At 48.6% G+C, this 12,513-nt stretch overlaps 1 protein-coding gene across 1 annotated transcript in view; it reads left to right on the top strand.

Annotated features, from left to right (window-relative positions):
- Positions 1 to 12,513, top strand: part of WDR11 (WD repeat domain 11) — a 251,037-nt gene that overhangs the window by 26,661 nt on the left and 211,863 nt on the right. The window contains exon 3 of the mRNA XM_063961836.1: positions 11,884 to 12,037. Within this exon, the coding sequence (XP_063817906.1) occupies positions 11,884 to 12,037 (154 nt within the window). The remainder of the gene's footprint in view (positions 1 to 11,883; positions 12,038 to 12,513) is intronic.

Consider the following 12,513-nt stretch of genomic DNA (forward strand, 5'->3'; position numbering starts at 1 on the left):
GGAGAGAAGCAAACCTACCTGCTTGCAGCTAGCTTGTGCTTCTAGGCTACTGGACACCATTAGCTCCAGAGGGATCGAACACAGGGCCCGACCTCGATCGTCCGTTCCCGGAGCCGCGCCGCCGTCCCCCTTGCAGAGCAAGAAGACGGAAGAAACCGGAGGAAATCGGCGGCTGAAGACTTCGGTCTTCATTAAGGTAGCGCACAGCACTGCAGCTGTGCGCCATTGCTCCCAATGCACACCACACACTGCGGTCACTGATGGGTGCAGGGCGCTGGGGGGGGGGGCGCCCTGGGCAGCAATTAGAGTACCTTACATGGCAAAAAGCACATAATACAGTCTAATAAACTGTATATGTGCATAATCCCCCGCCATAAAAGTATATAAAAAAGCGGGAGAAGTCCGCCGAGAAGGGGGCGGGGCTATCTCCCTCAGCACACCGGCGCCATTTTCTCTTCACAGCTCCGCTGGAAGACAGCTCCCCAGGCTCTCCCCTGCAGTTTCCAGGCTCAAAGGGTAAAAAAGAGAGGGGGGGCACTAAATTTAGGCGCAAACTGAGTATATTAAGCAGCTATAGTGAAAATTCACTTTTGTTAGTGTAAATCCCTGTTTATATAGCGCTGTGGTGTGTGCTGGCATACTCTCTCTCTGTCTCCCCAAAGGACTTTGTGGGGTCCTGTCCTCAGTCAGAGCATTCCCTGTGTGTGTGTGCGGTGTGTCGGTACGGCTGTGTCGACATGTTTGATGAGGACGCTTACGTGGAGGCAGAGTAGGTGCCGATAAGTGTGATGTCGCCCCCTGCGGGGCCGACACCTGAGTGGATGGATATGTGGAAGGTATTAACCGACAGTGTCAACTCCTTACATAGAAGGTTCGATGACGCAGCTTTTGGACAGCCGGCATCTCAGCCCGCGCCTGCCCAGGCATCTCAGAGGCCGTCAGGGGCTCAAAAACGCCCGCTACCTCAGATGGCAGACACAGATGTCGACACGGAGTCTGACTCCAGTGTCGACGAGGATGTGACAAATATATAATCCACTAGGGCACAGGTTCTCAAACTCGGTCCTCAGGACCCCACACAGTGCATATTTTGCAGGTCTCCTCACAAAATCACAAGTGAAATAATTAGCTCCACCTGTGGACCTTTTAAAATGTGTCAGTGAGTAATTAATACACCTGTGCACTTGCTGGGTTACCTGCAAAACATGCACTGTGTGGGGTCCTGAGGACCGAGTTTGAGAACCACTGCACTAGGGCCATCCGATGCATGATTACGGCAATGAAAAATGTGTTGCACATTTCTGACATTAACCCGGTTACCACAAAAAAGGGTATTATGTTTGGGGAGAAAAAGCAGCCAGTGACTTTTCCCCCATCTGATGAGTTAAACGAATTGTGTGAAGAAGCGTGGGGTTCACCAGATAAGAAACTAGTAATTTCTAAACGGTTACTACTGGCGTACCCTTTCCCGCCAACGGATAGGTTACGCTGGGAGACATCCCCTAGGGTGGACAAGGCGCTCACATGCTTATCAAAAAAGGTGGCACTGCCGTCTCAGGATACGGCCGCCTTAAAGGAGCCTGCAGATAGAAAGCAGGAGGCTATCCTGAAGTCTGTGTATACACACTCAGGTACTATACTGAGACCTGCTATTGCTTCAGCATGGATGTGCAGTGCTGCAGCATCGTGGTCTGATTCCCTGTCTGATTACATTGATTCCCTTGACAGGGACACTATGGCCCTCATTCCGAGTTGTTCGCTCGGAGATTTTCATCGCATCGCAGTGAGAATTCTCTTAGTGCGCATGCGCAATGTTCGCACTGCGACTGCGCCAAGTAACTTTACTATGAAGAAAGTAAGTTTACTCACGGCTTTTTCATCGCTCCGACGTTCGCATTGTGATTGACAGGAAATGGGTGTTACTGGGCGGATGCACGGCGTTTTAGGGGCGTGTGGCTGGAAACGCTACCGTTTCCGGAGAAAACGCAGGAGTGGCCGGGGAAACGGTGGGTGTGCCTGGGCGAACGCTGGGTGTGTTTATGACGTCAGCCAGGACCGAAAAGCACTGAACTGATCGCACAGGCAGAGTAAGTCTGAAGCTACTCAAAAACTGCTAACTCGTTTGTAATCGCAATATTGCGCATACATCGGTCGCACATTTAAGAAGCTAAGATTCACTCCCAGTAGGCGGCGGCTTAGCGTGTGTAACTCTGCTACATTCGCCTTGCGAGCGATCAACTCGGAATGAGGGCCTATATTGCTAACCATAGAGCATATTAAAGACGTAGTCTTATATATGAGAGATGCACAGAGGGACATTTGCCGGCTGGCATCTAGAATTAATGCAATGTCCATTTCTGCCAGGAGAGTATTATGGACTCGGCAGTGGACGGGTGATGCTAATTCTAAAAGGCACATGGAAATTTTGCCTTACAAGGGTGAGGAATTGTTTGGGGACGGTCTTTCGGACCTCGTATCCACAGCAACAGCTGGGAAGTCGACTTTTTTACCTCAGGTTCCCTCACAGCCTAAGAAAGCACCGTATTATCAAGTACAGTCCTTTAGGCCTCAGAAAGGCAAGCGGGTTAGAGGCGCGTCCTTTCTGCCCAGAGGCAGGGGTAGAGGGAAAAAGCTGCACCATACAGCCAGTTCCCAAGAACAAAAATCCTCCCCTGCTTCCACTAAGTCCACCTCATGACGCTGGGGCTCCACATGTGGAGCCAGGTGCGGTGGGGGCCCGTCTCCGGATCTTCAGCGACCAGTGGGTTCGCTCACAGGTGGATCTCTGGGTTCTACAAGTGGTATCTCAGGGATACAAGCTGGAGTTCGAGACGTCTCCCCCGCGCCGTTACCTCAAATCAGCCTTGCCAGCTACTCCCCAGAACAGGGAGGTAGTACTGGCGGCAGTTCACAAGCTGTACCTCCAGCAGGTGATAATAAAAGTTCCCCTCCTTCAACAGGGACGGGGTTACTATTCCACAATGTTTGTGGTACCGAAACCAGACGGTTCGGTGAGACCCATTCTAAATTCGAAATCCTTGAACGCTTATATAAGGAAGTTCAAGTTCAAAATGGAATCGCTCAGGGCGATTATTGCAAGCCTGGAAGAGGGGGATTACATGGTATCACTGGACATCAAGGATGCTTACCTACATGTCCCCAGTTACCTACCTCACCAGGAGTACCTCAAGGTTGCGGTACAGAACTGCCATTACCAATTCCAGGCGTTGCCGTTTGGTCTGTCCACGGCACCGAGGGTGTGTTCCAAGGTAATGGCCAAAATGATGATACTCCTTCGAAAGAAGGGAGTTATAATTATCCCGTACTTGGACGATCTCCTTATAAAGGCGAGGTCCAAGGAGCAGTCGTTGATCGGAGTAGCACTATCTCAGGAAGTGCTACAACAGCACGGCTGGATTCTGAATATCCCAAAGTCGCAGCTGGTTCCTACGACGCGTCTGCTGATATTGGGCATGTTTCTGGACACAGAACAGAAGAAGGTGTTTCTCCCGGAGGAGAAGGCCAAGGAGTTGTCATCTCTGGTCAGAGACCTCCTGAAATCAAAACAGGTGTCGGTGCATCATTGCACGCAAATCCTGGAAAAGATGGTAACCTCTTACGAAGCAATTCCCTTCGGCAGGTTTCATGCAAGGAACTTTTAGTTGGACCTGTTAGACAAGTGAGGATCACATCTTCAGATGCATCGGCTGATCACCCTGTCCCCGAGGGCCAGGGTGTCTCTGCTGTGGTGGCTGCAGAGTGCTCATCTTCTCGAGGGCCGCAGATTCGGCATTCAGGACTGGGTCCTGGTGACCACGGATGCAAGCCTCCGAGGTTGGGGAGCAGTCACTCAGGGAAGAAACTTCCAAGGACAATGGTCAAGTCAGGAGACTTCCCTACACATAAATATTCTGGACCTAAAGGCCATTTACAATGCCCTAAGGCAAGCACAACCCCTGCTTCAAAACCAGCCGGTGCTGATTCAGTCAGACAACATCACGGCTGTCGCCCATGTAAACCGACAAGGCGGCTCAAGAAGCAGGATGGCGTTGGCAGAAACCACAAGGATTCTCCGATGGGCGGAGTATCACGTGCTAACACTGTCAGCAGTGTTCATTCCGGGTGTGGAAAACTAGGAAGCAGACTTCCTCAGCAGGCACGACCTCCACCCGGGAGAGTGGGGACTTCATCCAGAAGTCTTCATGCAGATTGTGAACCGTTGGGAACGGCCACAGGTGGGCATGATGGCGTCCCGCCTCAACAAAAAGCTAAAAAAGTATTGCGCCAAGTCAATAGACCCTCAGGCGATAGCTGTGGACGCACTAGTGACACCGTGGGTGTACCAGTCGGTTTATGTGTTCCCTCCTCTTCCTCTCATACCCAAGGTACTGAGGATAGTAAGTAAGAGAGGAGTAAGAACTATACTCGTAGTTCCGGATTGGCCAAGAAGAACTTGGTACCCAGAACTACAAGAAAGGATCTCGGAGGACCCATGGCCTCTGTCTCTCAGACAGGACCTGTTACTGCAGGGGCCCTGTCTGTTCCAAGACTTACCGCGGCTGCGTTTGATGGTTTGGCGGTTGAACGCCGGATCCTAACGGAAAAGGGCGTTCCAGATGAAGTGATTCCTACGCTGTTAAAGGCTAGGAAAGACTCTGCCTGAAGTTCAGACGTTGTTAAGGGAGTGCTGCATATTCAGCCCCTTTTGTGCCTCCAGTGGCACCTTGGGATCTCAACGTAGTGTTGGATTTCCTAAAATCACATTGTTTGAGTCACTTCAGAACGTGGAGTTGAAGTATCTCACGTGGAAAGTGGTCATATAAATATATTTGGCCTTGGCTTCGGCTAGGCGTGTGTCAGAATTGGCGGCTTTGTCATGTAAAAGCCCTTATCTGATCTTCCATAGGGACAGGGCAGAATTGAGGATTCGTCCCCAATTTCTCCCTAAGGTGGTATCAGCGTTTCATTTGAACCAACCTATTGTGGTGTCTGCGGCTACTCGGGACTTGGAGGCCTCCAAGTTGCTGGATATAGTCCGGGCCCTGAAAATCTATGTTTCCAGGACGGCTAGAGTCCGAAATACTGACTCGCTGTTTATCCTGCATGCACCCAACAAGCTGGGTGCTCCTGCTTCAAAGCAGACTATTGCTCGCTGGATCTGTAGCACGATTCAACTTGCACATTCTGCGGCTGGACTGCCGCATCCTAAATCAGTAAAAGCCCATTCCACGAGGAAGGGGGCTCTTCTTGGGCGGCTGCCCAAGGGGTCTCGGCATTACAACTTTGCCGAGCTGCTACCTGGTCGGGGTCAAACACATTTGAAAAATTCTACAAGTTTGATACCATGGCTGAGGAGGACCTTGAGTTGCTCATGCGGTGCTGCAGAGTCATCCGCACTCTCCCGCCCGTTTGGGAGCTTTGGTATAATCCCCATGGTCCTTACGGAGTACCCAGCATCCACTAGGACGTCAGAGAAAATAAGAATTTACTCACCGGTAATTCTATTTCTCGTAGTCCGTAGTGGATGCTGGGAGCCCGTCCCAAGTGCGGATTTTCTGCAATACTTGTATATAGTTATTGCTTAACTAAAGGGTTATTGTTATGAGCCATCTGTTCAGTGAGGCTCAGCTGTTGTTCATACTGTTAACTGGGTATGGTTATCACAAGTTGTACGGTGTGATTGGTGTGGCTGGTATGAGTCTTACCCTGGATTCCAAATCCTTTCCTTGTAGTGTCAGCTCTTCCGGGCACAGTTTCCCTAACTGAGGTCTGGAGGAGGGGCATAGAGGGAGGAGCCAGTGCACACCAGATAGTACCTAATCTTTCTTTTAGAGTGCCCAGTCTCCTGCGGAGCCCGTCTATTCCCCATGGTCCTTACGGAGTACCCAGCATCCACTACGGACTACGAGAAATAGAATTACCGGTGAGTAAATTCTTATTTTTACCGCTAGACAACCACGAACAAATCTGTGATTAGGGATGCCATCTTAGGCGGGAGTTCCCTTTGGTTTCCAGGAGAGAGTGGAGCTATTCCTGTCTCTCCACCCCCTTGACTGGTTCCTGTCCTGGGTTTTCCCTTCAAGTTTAGCTTCTCTCCGTCCACTGCTGCCTGCTTGGAGGCCACTTTCACACAGCCTGCCAGTAAAGAGTGGTGCCCCTGCCTCCCCTATACCTTACTGTTCTGATGCCAGGTTTCCTCATATCCCCTTCCTCACCTCTTGGTGCTTGGTAGCTGGGAGTTTTGCTTATTTCTACCTGTATGTGATATAGGGGGAGATGTACTAAGCAGTGGAGAAGTTGCTCATGGCAACCAATCAGCATTGAAGTAACATTTATAATTTGCATACTTTAAAATTATACAGAGCAGCTGATTGGTTGCTACGGGCAACTTCACTGACTCATTTCTCCACACTTATCACTGCTTAGTACATTTTCCCCTTATTCTTTGTGGTTCTTTTGTTCATTGCTCTCGTCCATACACACACTACCTGTTCAGTTTGCACCTGGTTGGGTATCATTGCTTAGTCTAAACAGTACTGCTGTCCAAGGGGTCCTATGCTAAGTCCTCCAAAAATAAGAGTGCTTCTGTACTGCATGCATATAAATAGGCTGGCTGTAAGGAAAAATGTTCACGCTCTGCGTAGGATCACACTGGCATATGTAACCGTTGCTCTGTGGGGTCACGTGGTAGGCCTTCTTCTGAGGTACCTCCCATGCCAGAGCCAGATTGGGTGGCATCGCTGTCCCTTGCTATGCAGGAATTGGCCTCACAGCTAGCAGCTTCCAAAATTCCACCTCCCCCTGCAGCCTTTCCTGAGGTACTGCAGCAAACCCCTCATCAATCTCCTGTAGAGAACCCACAGCAATCTCTCTCAGAGCCAGCCTGGGTTCGGGGTTTATCAAATTCATTGCAGGTTTTGGTCCAGGTTCTGGTCCAGGTTCTCAGTTCCTTACAACACTTACTGGTCCCTACAGTCAAACACACAGTTTTCAGACAGGGATTCCTCCTTCTGAGGGTTCCCAGTTGTAGGATTTATCGGATGAGGACAATGCTTTTCAGACTTCTGATGTTGACTCCTCCTCTATACAGGAAGATCACAGGACACAGAGCAGGATTGACGCTTTGGTTAAAGCGGTTAGACATGTCTTACAGATCAAGGCGCTAGATCAGGTGGGGGGTTCAGAAGCACCCCTCTGTAAACATAAATGAAGGATCCATCCATCTTCGCGCCATCTGCACAGTTAGAAGAACTCCTCGCCGATGCTTGTTCACACCCTAACAAAAGGTTTTTAGTCTGCAGTCGTATCTTTCTACCCTCTTCCACAGGGGGACCGAAACACCTCCACTATTACTTCAAAAACATGGGGGGGGGTTATTCAGGTTTGTTAGCAAACCAAAAAAGTTAGCAATTGGGAAAAACCATGTTGCACTGCAGTTGGTGCAAATGTAACATGTGCATAGAGATTTAGATCTGGGTGTGTGTGTGCAATCTGAAAATCTAAATTGCAGTGTCGAAATTAAGCAGCCAGTATTTACTATGCACAGAAACAGTGTAACCCACACAAATCTAAATCTCTCTGCATGTTACATCTGTCCCACCTGCAGTGCCACATGGTTTTACCCAATTGCCAACTTTTTTGGTTTGCTAACAAACCTGAATAACCCCCCCCAAGTTCACTAATACTGGTGCGTCTGTGTGTTTGGCCCCTTCCTCTGCATGGGTATCCAAAGCCATTGGCAGCTGGGAGGACTCCTTAGACAAGGGCCTCAGATCCATTGCCGTTCTGAATTCCTGTCTATGTTGGATCATATTAGGGAAGCTTCTGCATACCAGAGCAAAGCAGCCCTTGATTCTGGCACTATCACTTCAGTATTTCAGCATCTTCCGTGGCCGGTAGGTGAGCACTTTGGCTGCTAAATTGGAATGCCGATAGTGAGTCTTGGAAGGGTCCCTAGAGCCTTTACTTTTCGAAAGACAGAGCTGGACAAGATTGTGGCTACAGTGGCAGCTTCGGCCTTCCTGACCTCAGCAGCTCCTAAGGCCAAACAGTTTTCCTTTCAGCCACAAGGAAAAGCAAAAAGCAATCTTCTGCTAGAGTCCACCCTTCTTCCTGTAAGGTTTCCAAATCTAAAGGCCTACAGTTCTGGTCAGGTCATCATCAGGCCCCTAAACAGACAGACAAACCTGCGGCATGACTGGGTTGGTCCCTACCTGGAATCTCAACAGGTGGGCAGCTGTCTAATACATTTTACCAACCGGTGGCTGGTGATGACGACCAACTTGTGGGTCAGGGGCATTGTTTCCCGAGTTTATTACCTCACCTTTTGGGAACGCACTCCAGTGTAATTCTTTACCACAGGTCTCCCAGTCCAAAGAGGCAAGGCTGCCGCTCTCCACGACTCCATCCTGTACCTTCTGTCATGGAATGTAATCATCCCGGTTCTGCACCCTCAAAGAGGTACATGGTTTTACAAGAATCTATTTTCAGTACAAAAGCCAGACTGTTCCTTCCGTCCCATCCTTCGGCTCAAGCAGCTGAACCTGTCCCTTAGGACAGAGGTTCCCAAACACGGTCCTCAAGGCACCACAATGGTCCTGGTTTTAAATGTATCCATGCTTGGCCACAGGTTTCTTAATTAGCACCTTAATCAATTTGATTTAACCATCTGTGCTGATCCACGGATATACCTAAAACCTGGACTGTTGGGGTGCCTTGAGGACCGCGTTTGGGAACCTCTGCCTTAGGGTCCCCAGGTTCTGGATGGAGTCACTGATCCATCATGCAGACTGTGGGACCAGGGGATTACATGGCCTCCCTGGACATCCCGGAAGCCGGGACAATCTTTAGAGGTTCCTTCGTTTTGCAGTAAAAAATGACCATTATCAATATTTAGGTACAACAGTTCAGTTTCTTGACAACTTAGAGAGTTTTCACCAAGATCAAAACAGTGATTGCTGCTTGCCTTTTGGATTCATGGTATTCGAGTTGATGGCCTAGTACCAGGGCACTCTCCAACCACATCTTTAGCTGGCACTGGCCTTGCTCCAGTCTCATAACTGGCTCATAAATTGGCACAAGTTTAGTCTCACCCCATCTCACTCCATGATTCATCTATGGGCTCTATTGGACTCCTGTGCGCAAAGGGTCTTCCTACCAGGGACAAACTGATATCGCTTCAGTCCTTGGCACGGGACTTTCTCTAATGTTGCAAAGTCTTGGTACACTTCTGTATGCAGGTTCTGGGAAACATGGTCTCCTCCTTCAACATGGTCAAAGACTCCCAATTCCATTCCAGGCCCCTACAGCTGGAACTTCTCCAGAGGTGGAATGTCTCCGCACTAGGACTCAAAGCCCAGACAATGGTTCGTTCCAGGGAAGTACGCCTTTATCTCCTGTGGTGGCTCCACTCCTCTCATCTGGACAAGAGTCACCCATTCCTGATCCAGGACTGGGCCCTTCTAACAACAGATGCTAGTCTTGGGTTAGGTTTTGCCGTCACCGGCAGTCACTCCTTTAAAGAAAGGTGGTTTGTTCAGTGATCGAGCCTCTCCATCAGTGTACTGGAACTCCGTAAGTGTACTCTGTGTTTTTTGTCAGGCAAAGCTCTTCTTGAGCCACAAGGCTGTGAAAGTTCAGTCTGACAATGCAAGGGCCATCGCCTATATCAACCATCAGGGAGGGACCAAAAGCCATGTCACTATGATGGTGGTTAATCACATTCTCTGTTGGGCGGGACACTTTCTCACCAAGCTGCCAGCAGTCTACATTCTGGGAGTTCAGAATTAGGAGGCGGATTTCCTCAGCAGACAGGACGTTCACTCGGGGGAATGATCTCTATATCCCGAAGTGTTCTAGATGCTGTTTCATCACTGGGGTCATCCACACATAGTTCTGATGGTCTCCAGACGCGTTTCTTCGTAGATGCCCTGGCAACACCCTAGCCATTCCTACTAGTATTATCCTTTTCTCCTGTCACTCCGCCTTCCATGATTTCTCCGCAAGTTGAAGCAGGAAAGGGTCACAGGCATCTTAATCATCCCAGACTGGCTGCAGAAGTTATGCTGACCTCCTCAAACTTTCCATAGCCCCTTCCATGGCATTTGACTCTCCGGCTGGATCTTCTGTCCCAGGACCCTTCGTGCCTTCATCCCGACCTAACATGACTAACTGTGACGGGGTGGCTATTGAGAAATCAGTCTTAAGGGCGAGAGGTTTGTCGGAGTCGGTTATTAAAGCATTGCTTTCTGCTAGGAAAGCCTCGTATGCATGCATTTATCATGTATGGCGCATATATTTCCAGTGGTGTTCTACACGCAGACTAGACACTCTCATATACCGTCTTTCTAGGGTCTTGGCCTTTTTTGCAGACTGGTTTGGACCTAGGGCTACGCTTAACTTCCCTTAAGGTACAGGTGTCAACACTTTCGGTCTTATTTCAACGCTGTGTGGCTAAATCTGCTGCGATCCATACCTGCTACACATCCAGCCCCCCTTTGTTTCTCCAGTGCATCCATGGGACTTGCCCTTGGTGCTCGACATCCTTCAGCATTTCAACCTTTGAGCACCTGGACTCTGTTGATCTCCGGTGGCTCACACGGAATATGTGTTCTTGTTGGCTATTGCCTCAGCATGCCGTGTCTTAGACTTGCGTGCACTTTCTCATTCCCTTTCTTATTATCCACTCGGACTGTGTGGTGCTTTGCACCTGTCTTGATTATCTACCGAAGGTAGTTTCCCGATTCCATATCAATCATGAAATCATGGTCCCTTCTTTTTCTCCTGTCCGATTTCCGTTATCTCCTCACGCTCGATGTGGTGCGAGCCTTTCGCACCTGTGTGCGCTGACCTATGGATTTATGCAAAATGAACTCGCTCTTCATCTTATATGATGCAAACTAGACCTTGGCTCATTGGTTACGTCTGATCATTCATTAGGCTTATCTTTTGGCTAAAAGATCTATTTCTGCCTCAGTCAAAGCTCATTCTACTCAGGCTGTTGAGGCCTCCGCAGCGCAACTCTGTAAAGCGGGCACATGGTCCTCCGCTCACACTTTCATAAAATGTTACAGTTTTGACACCTTTTTGCCGCTGCCGATGTGGCTTTTGGGCATCAGGTCGTTAGTGCAGCACAAGAATGTTACCACCTGTGAAGGGTCAACTTTAGGACGTCCCAGTGTCCACCAGGGAATGAAAGAAGAAACTGGATATTTTACTTAAATGTAAAATCCTTTTTTCTAAATGCATGGTGGATAATAGACACCCCTGGCTGGCTGGGGGTTTCCTGACCTTCCAACACTCTTCACCAAGTTGCTAGGTGTGCCTAGTATTGCATGTTTGTGCCGTTTTATCTCTTCCTCTCCTTTCCTCCTGTTCCTTGGGGCTAATATAGTCAAATTGGCTTCATGGGGATGCAGGTAGGGTATGTGGGAGGAAGTGGCAGGGCTGCACTCAGAGAAAGTTTAACTCCTTGGTACCTGTTGCCTAAGCTCCACCCATACCCACTTTCCCAGTGTTCACAATGGATTCAGAAAAAAGGATTTTACAGGTAAGACAAAAACCCAATTTTTCTCACCTCTGTTCACCTGTATAATTTTCCTAAGAAGCACCCATAATGGAAATTGCTGCATACATTGGTCTTTCTTTCTCATTTAACATTCCTTCTGTCCACCATCCCTGTTTTAGACTATTCTTGCTTCCTTTAACCCTTAAATCTCACTTATGAAATGTATGTTGTTGAAGCTTCTCCTTTGTGCAGATTGTTAGCTCTTTAGGGCACTGTTATCTGTAAAACTGCGGCTGGATGTGCACACATTACATTCAGTATGTAAAGCAGAGCTGCTGTAGGATTTGTCAAGTTTTTTGTTCTCTCCATCTATGCAGGTTAAATGGGCCAGGGAAAACTATCACCACAATCTGGGCTCTCCCTATGCCCTGCGTTTGGCATCTGCTGATACCAGCGGGAAAATAGTGGTCTGGGATGTTACTTCTGGCACAACACGATGCGAAATACAGGAGCACTCTAAACCCATTCATGGTAAGAAATGATCCCTATAATTACTATTACTTCACTATACAGATGTGTCCTCATACATGTCGTGTCAATATGCCTAAAGGCATGAGACGCACATTGTGTTTGAGCCACTCTGAGATGAATAGCATACCATCTTTTTATTTTTATTTTGCGTATTATATTGCCTCGCAGACACAAAGAAACACCACTCGCAGTGATTGAGAGATGCTTGACTGTGACACAGGAATTAATTTTAAACATGTAAAAAGTTGCAGATGAAGCATAACAGAACTTCGTATGCAGCTTCAGACACGGCCGCACATATATTTACAAGTGTTGCATATCAAATTAATCAGCGCAGTTTCGTAAAACTGTTTTGTCACATCACATTGCGTTTAAGACACACATTCAAGCAAGAGATGCAAAAAAGCCATCACATGGGACATGGCATACTGGGATGGGATATTTTAAGTGAATGCGGCAACAGTGTACACAGGGTA

This window comes from Pseudophryne corroboree, chromosome 3 (genome assembly GCF_028390025.1).
Source record: "Pseudophryne corroboree isolate aPseCor3 chromosome 3, aPseCor3.hap2, whole genome shotgun sequence".
In the NCBI taxonomy this organism is placed as follows: Eukaryota; Metazoa; Chordata; class Amphibia; order Anura; family Myobatrachidae; genus Pseudophryne; species Pseudophryne corroboree.